The sequence below is a fragment of the Danio aesculapii genome, chromosome 3 (assembly GCF_903798145.1).
Source record: "Danio aesculapii chromosome 3, fDanAes4.1, whole genome shotgun sequence".
In the NCBI taxonomy this organism is placed as follows: domain Eukaryota; kingdom Metazoa; phylum Chordata; class Actinopteri; order Cypriniformes; family Danionidae; genus Danio; species Danio aesculapii.
In genome coordinates this window covers 24325808-24346253 of record NC_079437.1, presented here as the reverse complement: position 1 = coordinate 24346253, position 20446 = coordinate 24325808, and the positions used below count along the sequence as shown (strand labels likewise).

Genomic DNA, 20446 nt, shown 5'->3' with positions numbered 1-20446 from the left:
ACGTGCAGACGTCTTTCCATTTTGGCACTCTGCTTTCATGTCCGTTACCTGGCAACAGCCATACGCAAAACAGCAGCTTCAGTACCGGGGTTCAGGAGGGAAAAAAGACAGTGTGAACACAAACCAACCGAGAAGGTGGCAAGGGGGGACAATCGAACTTTGATATGGTCCAGGCAATTGAACCAAGTGTGAAAGCACCCTTAATGTGTGTGTGTGTGTGCGTGTGTGTGTGTGTGTGTGTGTGTGTGTGTGTGTGTGTGTGTCACTTACCTTGGTGACAAGGAGGACTGATCCAATGCAAACCGTGATAATGTCTGCTTGTCTCCGCCTATAACGACTTCTGCAGACATCGCGTGAGGTTCTGAATGTTTTGTTTTTTTTTATTTTATTTTATTTTTTTCATATTTTTGCAGCAAATAGATGCAAGTGGTTCTCTGTGTTTTGATTTTGGTAACAAAACCACATGTGGATGTCTCCATTTGGCACTTTGCTTTCGTGGCAGTCACCTAGCAACAACTATACAAAAACAGCAGCTTGATGATGCAAGCGTACTTGGGTTCAGAGGGAAAAAAGACTCTGAACACGATCCAGCAGAGGGGGGACAATCGAACTTTGGTTCGAAACAGGCATTCAGACCAAGTGTGAAAACACCCTTATTAATTATTTACTCTCCTTCGGGTGGTTCCAAACCCTCTTTCTTTCTTTCATTGAACACGAAAGAAGATATTTAGAAGAGAGTTGAAATTCTGTAACCATTGGAAGTCAATAGTTATGGGTTTCCAACATTTTTCAAAATATCTTCTTTTGTGTTCAACAGAAGAAAGAAACTCATTACAAACAAAGGGTGAGTAAATAATGAAGTCAGAATTTTCATTTTTTCGTTGACCTATCCCTAAGTGATTCTTTTGTAGGGTGTTTACTAAAACACAAATGTCCAAATGTGCACTTAAAACAAATGTCCTCCAAATTGACCCACATTCTAATAAGTTTATATAAATTCAGTTCTCACCATGGTATCCTTTTGACCGTTATTCAGAGATGCCATTGTACTGTTCTTTAAAATGACAGGGATCAAGTCATGTCAGATAGCCTCATACCTTTGTGAATGTGTGCATGCAGGCATCAGTAAGGGCCCACATCACCCTCTGTTTATCAGCCTGCATTAACTTTAAGAAAGCTTACAGATCATCCACGGTCACTGCACACTCCAACCCCCCCTTGCTCTTATGTAAATGGACTCCCTCCAGAAGCCTTAGTAAAATGAAGCAACACTTATTTACCAACCTATCACAAAGAAGCACAAGAAATCTTTCTTGGAGAGAGCTTTTTAACCACATGCGTGAATCTCCAACTGCATCCTGCTTTAATTATTTTTCCTGTTCTAGTATGTATTTTTTTCAGCGTCTGAAGCTTTGCATTACTTGCACTTCTCTTAATCATTTGCCTCTTAAGACGAATCACTCCTATTTCCTCATTTGGAAGTTGCTCTGGATGAAAGCATCTGCAAAAATACATTTAAATGTTAATGTAAAGTAGATCGAAAGTACACGCAAGTAAGGTTGAACAATGGTGAAGCTAAAGTTAGTTGGCTATGGAGGGTCACACTTTATTTTAAAGAGGACCCATTATGCCCATTTTTACAAGACGTAAAATAATCCTGATGTTTCTAGAGAGTGTGTATGTGAAGTTTCAGCCCAAAATACCTCACAGATAATGCTTTAGAACTCTTTGAAACTTTCCCTTTTAGGCTTTGATTCATATTGTGCGGTTTTGGTGTCTCTTTAAATTCAGTTGAGATTGTGTTCCTAGCCCCCTTTCCAAAATAGGGTGGAGCTATAAAAAACGATGGCTGTTTCTCAATTCCAAGAATGCTGAGAAAGTACTTGTGTTCTTGTGAAGATCGGTATTGCCAAGTTACCTCGGAAGAATGAGTTCGGGAGACCACGAAAACACAGAACGTGTCCTCTGAGAAATGATATTCTGTGTTCTTCCTGTGGTCACATGATCTTCACGTGTTTTTAATGGAAAATTATTCAAACAATAAAGCATTCATACAACGATTTCTTGTTTTCCCCCTTTTCATAATTTACACTATGCATAAAGACCTTACAAATATGTTGCACAATACAAATAAAAACAAAGTTTAATACGAATTTCAGCAAATAATCACCCCTAATGTGTTATTGCCTTTATTAAAATTGTGACGTTTACTTTCACCATCTCATTTAGTGAAACTCCTGAGATAAAGAAGTTATATCTCTGAACTTTAATAATAAATCCATATAAAATGCTGCACTTCCCACCTCCTTTATTCAGCCGCAATGACTTCTGGGACTTTTCAAGTGAATTCTGTGCTCAAATCTGCATCGATGCATCCTCTATAAAGAAAACATTCGGGAACTTTCACTCTTCCTCTGTTCTTGACTTTTGGAGCTGAACTTTGGCAGTTGATGATGTTGAGAACATGAGGACACAAGAACGCTGAAGAACGCAAATTGAGAAAAAGCTAATGTGTCACCAAAGCGGCAGATTGTAACTCTAATGGCGGATGGCTGCTTCTCGCTCTGTGCGGTTTATGCTAATACCAATGATTTCCTCCTGATGACATGTTGTCACTATCACCAGCGATCATACTCCCAAAATCGCTGGATCTCACACATTCACATGGACTACAACTTATGGACTACATATTCAGTCATGCCACACATACACACACCTGCTCCAAGTCTCCATTGATTAGACTCCCACAGCTGATCCAGCTTCTGGACTGATTACACGCACTACTTTAGCACCACACACACTCACTTCCTGGCCGAGTCTTGTTTACATGTAAAGTGACCATTCAACATGTTTTCCTTAGTCCTGTTTCTCTGTGTTTTGACCTTTGCCAAGATTGTCTGTTTGTCCCTGTTCACTGCCTGCCTTCAGACCTCTTGCCTGTTATAGTGACTACGATTCTGGATTTGCCGTTATTCATCTGTTTGCACCTGTGTTGACCCTTGCTTGCCTGACTACCAAATAAACCTGCACTTGGATCCTAACGTTGTCTCTGTCACTCCACGTGTTACACATGTATAAAGTATTTCTGCAGACTGTTTTTATGAAGTGGGATTGTAAAAAAAAAAAATAGAACGAATTAATTGTGGAATCTTATCTTTAACTATGTACTTTATTGTTCCTCAGTGTGCTAACACAATTTAAAGTGCTTGAGTTGGTTTTTCCAACTAGCTTTTCTCATGGTTGCTAATATTACATAACACTGCCCATCTATTTATAAAAACTAGCCACAGTTCGGTCAATTCTTATAGAATGCTAGGCTAAAATTTATGATCATTGGTTTGACGTTTGTTCACTGACGGCCACTTATGGCCGTTGCTGTCAAATCAGAACATTTCAGACACTTTTCTGCTGTGTGACTTCAGCTATGATGAGCATCAAACCAAGAACCAATAGGAGCATCAAATCTGATGACTCAATCAACATGACAACTACAAACCACAGTGGGGAAGTGTCTAAACCGTTTTTGTTTTCTGGTTTTAATGCGTGTTTTAATTAAAATTATTGCCATAGATTGTGTGTTTTTACTGTGAGGTATTATTTCAGAAATCTGGTTATGATTGTCATAGATGGTTCGGATCAGACTGGATGGTTTTTTGCGGGTCTTTATTGTTGTACGGTCCAACATTATGACAGCTGAGATTTTACAGTTTGATATGGAAATCATGTTTGTGCAGTCTGACAAACTACACTTATGGAATTGTGTAAGGCGACCTTAGACAACAACACCCTGCTGAGAGATAAGAATCGCATCAGGCACAGAACGTCAAATTGACGTATGTCAATGTCGTGGGATGTTGCATTTTTAAAAATGACATTGATTTGAAATAAAAATCAGATTAACGTGAGAGGCCGACGTTAATGTCCAACGTTGGGCAGGCATTGCACTTTGGTTACTTTCCAACCTAAAAACAACAAAATATCAATGTCTAATGAGGTTACAGCTTGACTTTGTGTGGACGTTACCAATATGGCATCTATCAGACATTGGATTTTGGTTGCCATACCTGACGAATAAATGTCAGTATTTGACGTCAACATGGCGTTGGTTTAAGATGTTGGCTAGACGTTGAATTTTGGTCACTTTCTCCAACACAACCTAAAATCAACCAAATATCAACGTCTAATGATGTTACTGCTTGACGTTGTGTGGATGTTACCAATATGACCTCTGTCAGACATTGGATTTTAGTTGCCATACCTGACGAATAAATGTCAGTATTTGACGTCAATATGACTTTTGGTTTAAGATGTTGGCTTGACGTTGGATTTTGGTCATTTGGTCATAACATCGTGAAATGATGTTATAGCTTGACGTTGTGTGAATTTGAATAATATGATGTCTATCAGGCGTTGGATTTTGGTGGCCATACCTGACGAATAAATGTCTGTATTTGACGTCAATATGACTTTTGGTTTAAGATGTTGGCTTGATGTTGGATTTTGGTCATTATTCAACACAATCAAAAATCAACCAAATATCAACGTGAAATGTTATAGCTTGACGTTGTGTGAATTTGAATAATATGATGTCTATCAGGCATTGGATTTTGGTGGCCATACCTGACGAATAAATGTCGGTATTTGACGTCAATATAATGTTGACTCGACGTTGGATTTTAGTCACTTTCCAACACAACCTAAAAGCAACCAAATATCAACAATTTCCCATCGTTATTGGACGTCAAAATAACATTGTCCTTAGACACTGGTGACATAAGTCTAACCTAATATTAACATCTTATGATGTTGTGTGTCTGCTGGGTTATGATTAAGAAATAAATTGTGTTTAATTAGATAATCCAGTAACAACTACCATGATACAATGCAAAAAGAGATCACCAAGTGTCATTGTGTTTATTGCTAATGAAACCGTTTGTTGCTGTTTAATTATGCTACTTTTTGTTTTGAAGTGAAGTTTATTTATAAACTAATTTTGAGAGGATCACGTGCACAGCTGGTCATGCATTAGCCAATTCATGATTCACCAAACAGACAATTTCAGAGTCACTAAATAAGTTCCCTATCGCAGCCATCTTCATTTTAAAGAATCCCCCCACTCCTACTACACCTCCTTTCATAGATGGGTGGCATGGTGGCCCAGTGGTTAGCACTGTTGCCTTACAGAAAGAATGTCACTGGTTCTAGTCCTTACGAAGCCAGCCGATTGTTTCTGTGCAGAGTTTACACGTTCTTCCTATGCTCACGTGGATTTCTCCCGGGTCCCCCAGTTTCCTCCCACAGTCCAAATACATGCAACTTAAATTAATTGACTAATCCAAATCGGCATCGGCATAGACGTGCTCCTAGTAAGTAGTTATCTCTTAAGAGCAATCACTATCTGTTCATTAGCTACTACAGCAGGGGAGTTTCGAGATCCACCTGAGCTCAAACTCCCATCTCACCCTGCTACGGGAGGGAGCCCTGGGCTCGAGTATCTTGTGAGCTCAGGGCTCTCTCCCGGGACAGCATGCCAAACACACTTTATAATCCGTGAACTCTTGAACTGAGAAGATGCTTCGATTGCCAGATGATTCTGGGTAACATGATTCTGAGAAAAATATGCAGTCACTAAACTGGATGAGCTGCATGGCTGTTTAAATAGGGGTCCAAGCACGGAAGACTAGTTAATACTCATATTACATTTAAAAAAGAGTTTTGTCTACTATGCTTACTGTATCACAAGGCATTTATCACACAATGAATGTGGCTTATGTTTGTCAAATGATTGATCACATTAACACCATGACAAGTTTTTGGTGTCAGGTTGATTTTCATATTTAAATCAGTTCTTTGAGATCAATTTAATATCTTTTAAGCTCCAGTCACCCTGTGCCGTGTGCTTGGTCTGGCTTCCAGCTTTATTTCATTTATTGTTTTCAATAAACTAACAGAATTTCTGCCTGTGTTACAGGATGAGAATAAAGAGGCATAAGGTCTTCCTGGTGTGCTTACTGGGGATTTGTGTGATTTCCTTCCTTCATTACTACACAGCCCTGCACAGTATTTCTCTGCTGCAGGAGCTCTCCTCTCCATCCAGCCATTTGAAGACTCTGAAGATGTTGAGAGGTTTCTTCTGGAACTTTCCAACTGATGACATCCACTTCAAGCAAAATGGTCAGAAATCCAGCCATCAGAAGGTAGAGCTGAGTTCTGCTACCTGACCTGACAAACCATTGGCTATAGTTAGGATTAGTAATTTATTTTAACTTTTAGTTTAACACATGATGGAGTTTAATACTCCATGTGGCTTTATGAACCTGAGCACCTTACTAATTTTATGGTTCGTTTCAAAGTTGACACTGACCATACATTTCTGAAACCTTACTTCTTTTCTTCCCAAAAGGGTTTTGTTGACCTGCCAGATCTTCCAGATGCCAAACAGGTCGTCACAAACCTTCACCTTCAGAAGCAGATCTTTGACCTTCATGATGATTCCACACCATTTTTTATTCACACAGAGCCTGGAGCAGTGTGCTTCCATGAGGGGACGGATCTGGCTGCACTTGCATCTCATGGCAGGTTACTAAAACATTACGAGGAGAGAACCCCCCTCAAAGATGATTCAATTAACGCAGGCAAGAAGGAGATTCGGTGTCCCTGTCGTCAGGGTTGGCATGGCCCTCAATGTGGCATACCTACTGTTGTGTATCATTCCAATCTCCCATCAAAGTCGAAAGTCACACCCAGAAAAGTTCCACGTCGGGTCATAAATGCCATTAACATCAACCACGAGTTTGACCTCCTGCACACACGCTTCCATGAACTTGCAGATGTTGTGGACACGTTTTTGGTTTGCGAATCCAATTTTACAGCTTATGGAGACGCGAGACCTTTGTACTTCCAGCATCTGATCCTAAATGGAACGTTTGATTACATTAAGCACAAGATTCTCTATATCTTCTTGGACCATTTTCCAGATGGTGGCCGCATGGATGGCTGGATTGCGGATGATTACCTGCGCACATATTTGACCAAAAATGGAATGGCAAGGATTCAGGGCCTCAAACCAGATGATGTGTTTATCTTGAATGATGCGGATGAGATTCCTTCAAGAGATGGAATTCTGTTCCTTAAACTCTACGACGGATGGACGGAACCAGTCGGGATCCATTTGCGTAAATCTTTATATGGCTTTTTCTGGAGACAGTATGGAACGCTTAATGTCTTATCTGCTTGCACGGCAGCTATGCTTTTTAAGGTTTACAAGGGTGATGGGATTTATCTTCGACGCCGGTCATATTATACCATGTCGGGATTTCGTGAGTATGAAAATTCCACGGGACGTGTTCTGGTTCCGTGGGCCATCGGAAGCCCTGTTCACTATGCTGGATGGCACTGTTCTTGGTGTTTCAAACCAGAAGGAATTTATTACAAACTCGTATCAGCCCAGAATGGAGACTTTCCACGTTGGGGCGATTATGGGGAGAAACGGAAGATGAGTTATATTAAAGAGTTAATACGCACAGGGGGTTGGTTTGATGGGTCTGAACCAGACTACCCACCAACAGACCCCAAAGAGCATATGTATGCTCCCAAATACCTTCTGGACAACTATGACAAATATCACTACTTGCTGGAAAACCCATATGCAAAAAAGTAACGTTAATAGAGACAGGGCTGTTTCAAATGGGTGGTTTTAAGCCCATGCTAGATTACGTGTACAGCAAATGAGATGAGCACAACTTTTTTTTTTATTTAACTGTGCTGTGTGTACAAAGTACAACAGTCCTTAGGGTCATGGCCTTCAATCATGCATAGAGCTTCAGACTGTCACCAGGACTGGAAACTACTGGGCATAGATGTGTAAATGTTAATTAATTAATGTCCCTTCTATAAGTTTATTCACAATAAGTTCCTTATGTTATGATGCTGTTCAAAAAGTCTATGCTTCAATTGTAGCATTTCATTTATCCTGAGAAGTGCTTAGTACAGTGTAAAAACCTGTACAATGTACCGATTGATTGGCATTAATTAAAAATCAGAATAATGTTCAGTGCATAACTCCATCGGCAGTTTTGAAAATATGTAATATTGATCAATTCTTTGTAAAGAGTCTATTCCTCACGAACCTTGTTTTTATCTGCGTTAAATTGTGTCTATTGCTGTGAAGGAATATTTTATAGTTCCTATAACTTTTAAAAATGTTTTTAAATAACAACTGTTAATTATTTTAGGAATTACCTAAGCACCTATAGGAGGTACCAACTGTTTTCCCTTTGTCTGTGGTAACAATTTGTAGCACTTACAACTAGGCATGGGCCGGTATAAGATTCTGACGGTATGATAACCTTTGGGAAAAAACATCATGGTTTCAAAGTATTGTGATTACTGCTCTAAAATATACTTTTTAAATGTCTTGGTAAAAAACATGATATATTTTATTTTGAGAAACATTTATAATATTTTGTAACAGTAAACATGTCAGGCTAAATAATTTAAATGAATCATTGACTTCTGCTGTCTTCATTAGTTTTAAAAACACAGATTTCTTTACAATTTAAAACGGCATCTTTTGGATATCTTTTCTCCTGGAGATACTGTTGTCCTAAAAAACAAACACAATAAATAAAAAAATGTAATCTTACACATACCATTGGAATGGTATAACAGAAAATTGACCATTTTAAACCCTTGACTTTTCCAAACGGCGGTATACCTTGACAGTATTCGTCCCATGCCTACTTGCAACTATGGTAGATGATTTAATCTGATAGCTCTCATTTAATCTGATAGCTCCCCTTTTTGCTGCTTCAGTCTCGTAACTTATCTCCATTATATAATAACAGAAACAAGCTTGAGTCATGGTCTCACTATGGTCATTATTTTGGCTAACATGACTAATATGTAAGGTACACAAAGCTTACACTTTCGCTTTGGATTGATTTTGCACTGTTTAGCCAATTTAGCTATTATTAAACGGACAAGCCAATGTTGACAAGTACATTGATAGATATCCTCCTTGCCATTCTAATCAAGTACAAAGACACATTTCTTTCTTAAAAATATTGAGCAGAAACCGATTGGAGAAGGTATGCTGTGTGAAGGCTATGTGTTCACTCAAAAATGTGTTCAATTTCCTCATTTACTTGCACTCGAGTGGTTTTAAATGTTTATGAATTTCTTTCCTCTGTTAAACACTTAATTTTCCGAAGAATGTTGACAAATAGCAGCTTTTTTTGGACCTCCTTCAGTGTTCAAAGTTTAACAGAAAAAAATAACTCAAACAAGCATGGCAATTTTCATTTTTAGTTGAACTATGCCTAGTTTTTAGTGACTAGTGAACAATGAACAGCATCCCAAGTTGTGCGTCATGACCCAATGATTAAAGCCATGAAGATATTAGAAATTTAGATTTATGACTTTCTCAAGAGCGAAGCAAAATGATTTAGGCACTTCATGACTATATATATATATTTTTATAATTTTTTTTCAACCCATTTTTAAACCAGTTTTATTAACTCATTTCTAATAACTGATTTATTTTGTCTTTGCCATGACGACCGTAAATAATATTTTCTACATATTTTTCAAGACACTTCTATACAGCTTAAAGTGACATTTAAAGGTTTAACTAGGCAGGTTGGAGTATTAGGCAAGTTATTGTCTAACGATGGTTTGTTTTTAGAGTATAGAAAAAAATATATATCTTAAAGTGACTAATAATTTTGACCTTAAAATGTCTATTAAAAAATTAAACTGTTTTTCAAGCGAAATAAAACTTAAACTTTCTCTAGAAGAAAAACTATTTTTCAGACATGCTGTGAAAATTTCCTTGCTCTATTAAACATAATTTGGGAAATATTTAAAGAAGAAAAAATAAATAAATAAATTCAAAGGGGGGGCTAATAATTCTGACTTCAACTGTGTGTGTATATAAGCCTTTACTATTTTTCACTCATATTACTAAGTAAATATCCATATATTGAAAGTTTGATTCGAAAGCTATATTCTTTTAGATATTTATTGGTTCCATAAACTGATGGATTATGCGTCTATAATGCAAATCTGCTGGCAATATTAGTTATATCAGGACTGACTTGTTTGTCTTAGAACATTATTTGCATAATATTATAATCAGAAAATGTGGTCACTAACAAAAGGGAAGGTCTAAAAAAGACACAGCAGTCTGTGTATTTAAACTAAACAACAAGGTGTATAAACTGCTACTTTAGTGAAAAAATGCATCACTTACTGTTTATCCGGGTGCATTTTATTAAGAACACTCTTTCCTTGAAAATACACATTTTATAAGTCTGCTAGAGTTAACCAGTTGAATTTTTAAATCGATTTCTTACTCTGGCTGGGTCAAAGCTTCACTTAGCATAATGAATTGAATCAGATTTGACCGGTAGTATTTTGCTCAAAAATATCCTAAAAGTGTTTTGATAATTTGCTTATTTACAGCTCAAGTCTTCTGTAATTACATATTAATTAATAGATAGATAGATGGATGGATGGATGGATGGATGGATGGATGGATATCAAAATTATTTTTTGGAGCGAAAACGTTAATGGTCAAATCCAATTTTATTCATTATGCTAAGCTAAAAGTGACCCTGTCAGAACAAGAAATTGGTTAAATTGATTAAAAAATGGTTCAAGTCCACTCTTTGACTTTAGTAGACTTGTAAAATCTTGTTTTCTAATGAGAACATTTGTTAGATTTGTGCTAAAAACACAGCCATATCTCCCTGCAGCCCAAGACCAGTTACTCAATGAAGCTAAGCAGGGCTGAGCCTGGTCAGTAGGCACATGGGAAAAGTATTGTCAGTGAGGCCAGCAGGGGGTGGTCAACTTATGGTCTGTGTGAGTCCTAACACCCCAGTAAAGTGAGGGGACACTATACTGTCAGTGAGCACCGTCTTTCGGATGAGACTTTAAACCGAGGTCCTGACTCTCTGTGGTCATTTAAAAATCCCAATGGCACTTCTTGTAAAGGGTAACCCTGGTGTCCTGGCCAAATTCCCTCCATCAGCCCCCACCAATCATGGCCTCCCAGTCATCCCCATTCACCGATTAACTGAGTCCCCCCGCTACGCCACTGGTGTGACTGGGAGGCCTTGATCGGTGAGGGCTGATGGACTGGGATCACTCTTCAGAACCGCCTCATGATTGTGACGTGCTTTGGATGTATGGCCATACACAATAAATGCCCTAGAAAAATACACATATTACATAAATGTGTATTAAAAAAGGTTTTATGATATATTGTGAAAATATTTTTTTACTAGATGATAAGCACAAGACAAACGTAATTAAATATTGCTCATATGTGAATGTTTTTTTTTTTTTTTTTTAACCACATGAAGAACAATACTGCGCCTGTAATGCCACTTTCACAGTATGCTGAACTATGATGGCCTGTCACAGCATGTAAAGATGTAAGATCTATATTGATGGCGCTCGCGTTTCAAGGCTTTCACAGGGTCTGTCATGCTCTGTGCGCTTGAATGCAGATACATTAGGCTTTAGCCATTAGGATCTCTAATGTGGGTCTTGTAGATGAGCGTTGACACCGGAACTCTATAGTCAGGAAGTTTGCAACAGCCTGACTGTGTGTCAGCGAAGTTAGCAGCAACAGGAAAGAAGTTCTAAGATAACATACATTCATAGTCAAATATATAAATAGGAAAGTAGGACACTCAAAAAAGCTTTCAAGCCCTTAATGTTAAGTGAATCATTGAGGATGAATGTCATATTTTAAACTTGCTGATAAATTACAAATTAATTGATACAAGTATGTAAAAATTAAATATGTGGTGGGCGCTTTAATCCATTTAGTCATTTAGCAGACGCTTTTATCCAAAAAAGTTTTTATCCTTTTTAATCCAATCAAAATACTTTAGACTCATTGTATACATTTATTTTTTGGTAAGAGTTCATACTCTGGTGATCAAATCCATGACTTTGGTGATCTTTGTCACTTTCCTTATTATTATTATTATTATTATTATTATTATCATCATCATTATTATTATCATCATTATTAAATTAAACACATTTTACATAATTTAATCTTTATGACCAGACCCGAATTTTTGTGTGTTCACATACAGTGAACATTTGAAGTGGATTACCAAAGCTGTCCTATAACAGACTACTTGTCCTAAAGACTACTGTTTTTATATACTCTATAGATTCTCTGTGGAACAAATAAACAAATAAACTTTGGTTCGCTATAACTTTGTAAATAAATGTTTAGTCGTTTCACAGATAATCTGTGTTGAGTTCTGTAGCCCCCTCTAGCGGAAGAATTTATAAAGTGCAGGTTTAAGTGATTTATTTTCTTCACATAATACATTTTAAATGTTCACGATAAAAAGTGACTGAAATTGGCTTTTAATTCTACATATAATCAAATATCAGATGTTTCAATGTAAAAACGTCTCCAAAAATGTATATTTAGGATATAGAAAATGGGCTAAATGCAGTGTTTTTTAGCCACTGATGAACTTCTGATGAAAGGTTTATGTGACTTTTATTTCATAAGGTTGCTTTTACAGCATGGATGTTGTAATGTAATTCAAATATAATCAGTTAAATAAACTTAATCATCTATTTGGTTGTTAAAGTGTAAAAAGAGACGAAAAAACGTTTAAACGCAGGCTCCGTCATTAGCAACAGGGTAGCTCAGAAACTTGAAAATGCTGAGGTAAAATTAATTTCCATATTTTAAAGACATGACGCAGAAAAATATTATTTAATGCAGTGCTTCTTGTTTGGTCTGATACCCACTTTAAATCATATCTTAGCCAGACAGTGAAGGTCATTGATTTTTAAAGAAATCAGATCTTAAATGTGGCGATTTTTGTATGGGATGACAATTCACCGGAAGCCCTGGGGGTGGCTGACTGAAATTAAAAGTCTGTGTGCTTATACCTCATTAACTCACTTGTCTTTCTAGTCCTTTTGACCTGTGACAAAAACTTTAGAATTGAGAAGGCAGGATCTAAACTTCAGTTCATGTGTAAAAACAAAGCCTTTTTTAAATCCGAGCCTGAGAAAGGATTTGTTTCCTAACATATAACATGCCAGAAACTTTAAACGAGGTTTATACTGGATTGTGCTGGATTGTGGCCAGCTGTAGTTGCTCCGTCGTCGGGTGGGTGGTTCCTTTCTATGGGATCAGAGGGCAACAGTGTGTCTGTTCATTCGAGACCCTCACAGGACTAGAAAGACGAAATCAAATCTCAGCTGCTTTGTCTTTTTCCGCATCTTATGTGACAGACATGAACCTTGTAACCTACCCAGTTATGAGAATCACAGAGTGGTTTCCTGATCTTTACTAGGCACAGAGTTGTTTTTCTCAAGTCTGTACATAAACTCTGTAGTTTACAATTAGTTTTGTGCATATTTTTCTTTTAAATAAATCCTTTTGCATGTATAATTATAGATTTGTTGTTGCTGAACTGCTTGTTTTATGCTTTGTCATGTGGTTTTTATATGACTAGAGAGAAATGAATGGTTTACATGATATGTGAGAAATATGTACTTGCAGGGCCAATGTACTGAATATTGCACTATTGCATAACTCCTTAAGAGAAATTATAAGCCATAATCTTTACAACAGAATGATGATGATCAGTAGGTCATATGCTTGACTGTACCAGCTCATCAAATACAACCGTTTTATATATTTTTCAGGTCACGGAGTCTTGCTCTATTATGATTTTTTTTTTCTTTTGCTTTAATGATTGCTATGCAATTAATGATATTTAAATTTTAATAAAACGAATGTAATGAGACTGGGGTTTTTTATGTTTATGGCCTTTCACAGGAATGTGGTTCATTTTACGCAAATATTTTTTTTTCAGAAGAGAAATGTATCATCGCTTTTACATATGATTCATATAGAAAGTGAATTGGTTTTAGAATTGTATTTATTGAGAAATAAAATCTGACTTTTTCTTCTTTGCAAGTCATGTTTTCTGTAAGTATCCATTTCAATATGATTATTTATTATTAATCTCAGGTATTGTAATTATGGTGCATTCATATCTTCATTCACCACTAGAGGGTGTAAGATTAGCATTTTCTCTGTGCACGTCAATAAACCTGGATTGAAGGAATAGTTCACTCAAAAAAACATTTATGTAATATTATGAATAATCATGTTGATAATAATAAAATAATTGGCCTACCTAAAAAAACTAATTAATAAAACACAAATTAAATTAGTAAATTAAATTCGTCCGAGGCCATGGTGCTCCACCGGAAAAGGTGGTTTGCAATCTCCAGGTTGTTCTTACCCCAGGTGGAGGAGTTCAAGTATCTTGGGGTTTTGTTCACAGGTGAGGGATGGATGGAGTGTGAGATTGACAGGTGGATTGTTCATATGATAATTAATGATCAATTCTTTAATTGATCGGGGGGCGGGGCTTGTTGTCACGACACATCAAGTCAGTAAACTAGTTGTTTGTAGCAACCATGGTAGGTGACAAGGAGAAATTGTTTGCCCCTTGGTTTTAGTATGTAGCTTTACACCATTTTCAATAAAAATCGGAGTTAACTGGAAAATAAAGACCAACAGCAGAGCTTAATTTGAGAAGCTGACTTTCTGAGGGGCATTTCAAAGCGCTCGTTAAAGGGTAAGTCAATTAAAGAATAACTTATATCAGCTGGTTTTATAATGGCCGCCGCTGCCAGTTTTTTTATGTGTAGCTTTGTTTGTCTTTTTGGAAAGTTAAAAAAAGTATAAACGCGGCGATCGTTTTACACATTTGCGGTTTTGTATGATAATGATAATCCCCACCCCCCACCTCCCCCAAAGCAGAGATTTTAATGCAATTTGTTCCATATGATGAACTTAATAGTTTAATTTTACTTATGAAGTTAGTTCACCATAAAATTTAGCTTTGTGATTTATTAATCATGTAACAAATGAATACATTTTTACCAAAAAAAGGTAATAAATAAATAAATAAAATCAAAAAATCAAGGCGTTCACGTGGTTTAAACTGAAAATATTACAAGATAATACAATCAAGTATTTAACCTAATACAAATAGTGAATATGTTTATAATAAAAGGACAATTTCCCCCCAGTAATTAACATTCAATCATGGACTGAAAACTCACTGACTCACTCCTGAAGTTGGCATAGCCTTTTTATTATTTCAGAACTGAATTACCAAAGGTAGTTTTTGCAGTTTTTATTTTTTATTAAAGGATGCTGTAAGCCAGATGTGTCAAACTTCTGGACAGCCGCAACCCTGCACAGTTTAGCTCCAATCCTGCTTCAACACACTTACCTGTAGGTTTGAAACAGGCCAGAAGCACTTAATTAGTTTGATCAGGTGTGTTTAATTAGGGTTGAAACTAATCTGTGCAGAGCTGCGGTTCTCCAGGAAGTGATTTTGACACCTGTGCTGTAAGCTAAAGTAATTAACTTCTTTCCCGATGAGAGAATGCAGTGACATTGCCCAGATTTAAAGAGCAACTATGATGCAAAATCAACCTTTGAAAGCTGTTTGGACTGAACTGTGTGTAGGTTTAATGTGTCCACTGTCATATTGGAGTGATATAAACACAAGTTCTAGTGTTTTTTTAAATTTAAAATAGTATCCAAATCCAAGTGATATTGAGGCCCACCACAACGTGATGTAGTGTGGTTTTCCCCGCCCACCAAATTGATTGACAGGAGCGTATTAACATGTCGACATAGTAGTGCATATTATTCATGTCCACAGAACAGGATTTGCAAAGAAACTGGAATTAAAAGATGTGTTCCAACTCTCTGTAGTCAGTTCCACCTCAAGAATGAGTTTTACAAGTTTAATATGTTCTTAAAATAATGCATGTTTGTAATAAAGTAATGACAGTGAAATCTCTGTAATTCATAACCGCTGGAATCAGCACATCTGCATCAGTACAACTATATACATTGATTATATACATTAATGCATCAATTATACAACAGTTCCGGTTTGTGGATGTTAAATCTGGTTTATTTTGAACAATAGCCTAATGCACTGCTGACATCCAGCAGTGTATGTTTACTTGTATCCTGTCACATTTGCCGCAAGCAGACATGCAAAACCAGTCCAAAGTTAAACGTGTGCATGTGTGTTGCTTTGTAAGAACATCTATGTGTGATTCATCATTTGCAGAAAGGCTTGAATAAACTCCACACAAATACATAAAACAAACTTACTTGGTGTTTTGACTAAAACTGAATCTTAGCTTTATTTGCATCTCTCTCTGTCACTGACTGTTGTTTATATGATGCCACAGCAGGAGAAACAGACAAGCATTTATGAATGGTGGGCAGGGAGAATCAGCTCTTTTGCATTTAAAGGCACATGCTACAAAAACAGCTACAATGTGCTCTAAAACCAAAATTGAACGCAGGGTATAATAAATTATGTGATGAGTATTTTGAGCTGAAACTTTACAGACACATTCTAGAGACACCAAAGACTTATCTATAACATATCGTTAGAATCCTGTCATGATGTCACATTTCTTTATGCATAAATAGAAAAAAGGATGCGTTCATTCAAATTAAGGTGGAAAAAGATATCTTTTATTAATATTCATGTTTGCCTTTGAGCATGGACAGATTTTAAAAGAAAACAATTAATCACTTATCCAAGTTAACATCAGTGTAGTTAAACCTTTATTGCAGTATTTAAAATCAACAAAAATGGCTTGACTACCATACAGACAGCATTTTAACATAAGCACCAATGTGTGTGTTTATATACACACCAACACTTTATACAAATCACTTCTAGCGACTGCTTTGGTACCAGTGCATTTATTTATTTATTTTTTCTCAGCACCATTTCTTTTGTTTTTGTTTTTTCTCAGCACCATATTTAGTTATTCTTTATTCTCAGCACCATTTCTTTTGTTATTATTTTCTCAGCACCATTTTTTTCTCAGCAGCGTGTCTTTATTTTTATCTCATGTCTTCATTCATGAGATAGAGATTTTATATTCCAGACTGAAGCTAAACCAAGTTCCAGCTTGTATTGAATACTTTTTAGAGTTGGTGGCTTGTGGTTTCTAATATTTAATCTCAATCTCCTCGATGTTTTAATCATGCGAGTCACTCTAAAGTGGATTGTTGCTAGTGAAAACGGAAAGCCACATACATCCTGTTTGAACATCAACAAAAAACCCCCATCCCTACAATAAACAGAGCCACACACACACACACAAACACAAAGTAAGCAGATTCCCTCCACATGCAGTTAAGCCACAATTTAAAACAGACTGATGGCTGATATTGATTAAAAAAATAGATTAAAAATTTATTTTGTACAAAGTTTTGTGGTTGATACGATTTTTAAACAATCAATTTTTTATTCTGAAAGGATGCAATAATGAATCAGAATAGGGCTGAACAATATATCGTTTCAGCATCCAAATTGCAATGTGCACAATTACAATAGTCATATCGCAGGATGTTCAATATTGAGTTGATATGTTAGGATTATAGCTTACCAGAAGCCACAGTTCAGAACACAGAAGATTTTTGGATCCGCTGAAGAGTTAAACCATAATGGAGTGAAAGTTGATCATTTGCATGTGTTTTTAGGCCAGTGACTGTGTAAGCATTCAGGCACCAGAGTTTAACGTATTCAGGCACATGAAATTGTACTGTCTGTAACTCTTACAAAGATGCATTTATTAAATTATTTATTCAGTGAAGACTATATGGTGCTATTTTACATTTGATTATCCCATTTCTGTACCTGAATTTATCAAAATTGAACCGCAATCGCAATTTGAAATGTTGTGATTAGCTATATGAAATATATTTGTATGATTTAATTTCACATGCCTAGCGTAACTGCCGTCTGTGTGTGATAGTCTTACTAGCATTTGAGTGGGCACAATTGAGTGATTAGTGTCTTGCTAAAAAGTCAACTGAAAGCAGTGACACTCAATCTAGTAGCAAGCAACCACAAAGTACAATTTCAGAGTTGTTTCAGGCATGTTAGGGTTCTGTATTTAATTATAATTATTTTTGTTTTTATAATAAGATACACTATCTCCCGAATTTGAGTTCAACTTGTTTACAGAAGAGTAAGGTCATTTTGCTTGTGTTTACTGTTAATATATATGCGAAACAAAAAGCATAAAAAGAGCCTAAAGCTATCTGACAACAGTCACTTACAACTGTGACAGATTGTGTGGTTTAAGTCAAATAACTCAACCACTGATGAGTCTTTATTTAAGGACAGAGCAGCTCCTCTTACTGGTGCACAGCAGTTAGACAGGAATCAGCCTCCTTTCTATTAGCTGCATGACAGAAATAATATTCTAGAGTGTTTAATACAGAGAGCTCCAGCAATCAAATATTACATTTTCAGAGAATGTTTCTGTGTTTAATTATGACTTTGGACAGATTTCTTCTAGCTCCAGAAGGATTACAATTTCTATAAGCCTTATATACCAGTCAATACACATTTGTATTGTGGCCTTAAGAAATGAATGGCAGGAAAATTAAATGCATGAATGGTTATATAACATATCCAAAAAGGATGTTAAAGAGAAGTTTATTATTCATTTTTTTCTTTTCTTATCTATTTCATATCTTATATTTCTTTCTTTTATTGATGCAGATGTGTAATCTATGATTAAAACCTTCGCCTCTGTAAAGTGCGTTACCATTTTTTCTCACTGGTTTTCTATGGTTACTCGTGAATTCGGCTATCTATTTGTATTTGTATAATGTCATTATTATCAGCAGTATGGATTATATGCATATTTATTTATTTCTTATGCATATTTTTATTTGTTTTAATAAAAACAATTTTAGATTGGTCCACCTGTCGGGGTTTGGAGATTTATGCATCACCATATGGGGCATAAGAATAGGACGTGTGTTTGAATATGACTAGCTTTTTGACCACACTTCATTATTATTGCTCATTTATTTGTTTGCTGGAAATTAGAACTGAATTTAGAAATAGTTTTGAAAAATATCTTTGCACTTAACAAAAGAAATTAATTATGTAGGCTAATGGATGTCTTCAGTGGAGTGTGTACAACACCATTTCCTTATCCTCAAAAGTAAATGAGTAAAAGTTAAAAAAAGAGAGAGGCCGAATGGAGGAGGCTCATTCTTAATCCTCGCGCTGCAGATTGTCTGTTTAACTGTTTTCTTGCTAGTAAAGTGTTCAGTTTTTCCACTTACAAAGTCTGCAATGTAAAAAGCAAATGCCATGGTGTGACGCAACTGACTCTTAAAGGGATTGTGAGAAGAGACTCTGATTGGTTTAATGCATGTTATGCATAAGACACACCTATAACTCATTAAGAGAATAAGCACAACGCTGTTAGACCATGCGCCGGGGCACAGAGCAGATTTTTTTGTCCTTAAAATTTCAAAAAGGGACTCGGACAAGCTCTTAATACTTTTGAGCCCTGCGCTTTAGACTTTGCGCCTAGATTGTTAAAATATTGTGAAAACCTCACTAAATATTCTTACTCTGATTGGCTGTTGTCATTTTTCTCAACTCCTCGACTCCTGCCATTGGAGTTTATTTTTAGCTCTGGGTTCACCTTTGGGCCACTCCAGCAAATACCAGAACAGCAACTACTGGGTATCTGGGATAAAAATAATAAGGTCCCATCTGATTGGTCAAATTTAGATAAATAACCAATACATAAATGTCATTTATTACATATTATATTGCGATTATACTGTTTATTGTGCAGCTGTAATTGTAATGATGATAGCACCACACAACCCTTACAGGTTGACTTTGAAATTTGAGAAATTTGAGCTTCTTTTGTGTGGAATAAAGAACATTACTCTTGTCTGACTTTTTTTTTTTTTTTTTTTTTTTACTGTATCATTACTGTAACAGACCTGTAACCAAAGCTGTGCCACATATATGTGCAAGTCGGCATTGTCAAATATCCATGATCAAACCTATTATAATGAAGAACGCCACGGAATGTTTTGTTTCTATATTCAAGAGTTCACACTTAGCTGATGATTCATCAATAGCTTGTTTGGCATGCTGTCCCGGGAGAGAGCCCCGAGCTCAAGGGATCCTCGAGCCCGGGGCTTCCTCCCGTTTGCAGAGCGAGAGGGGAGCCTGAGCTTGGTGGATCTCAGAACTCCCCGTCTGCAGTAGCTAAGGGAACACGTGAGGAAAAAGAAGGGGCTAGACAAATGTTTCATTGTTATGCATGATGTATATTTTTTGGATGGGAGGAAACCGGAGAACCCGGGGAAAACCCACGCGGACACGGGGAGAACATACAAACTCCTCACAGAAACACCTACCGACCTGGCAGGACCAGGGTTGGCAGTGTTCTTGCTGTGGGGCTAACAGTGCTAACCACTGGGCCTCCGTGCCGCCCGATCTAAGGTTAAGGAGGAGAATGGGGAGGAAGGGGGGTTTCTTCCAAACGAAGATAA

At 36.7% G+C, this 20446-nt stretch overlaps 1 protein-coding gene across 1 annotated transcript in view; it reads left to right on the top strand.

Moving 5' to 3' along the window:
• The window catches only part of mgat3a (beta-1,4-mannosyl-glycoprotein 4-beta-N-acetylglucosaminyltransferase a), a 30315-nt gene extending 21932 nt beyond the window's left edge, over positions 1 to 8383 (top strand). Inside the window, exons 2-3 of the mRNA XM_056450966.1 lie at positions 5972 to 6197; positions 6404 to 8383. Coding sequence (XP_056306941.1) covers positions 5972 to 6197; positions 6404 to 7660 — 1483 coding nt within the window. The 3' untranslated portion in view covers positions 7661 to 8383. The remainder of the gene's footprint in view (positions 1 to 5971; positions 6198 to 6403) is intronic.
• The last annotated feature ends 12063 nt before the right edge of the window (positions 8384 to 20446 follow it).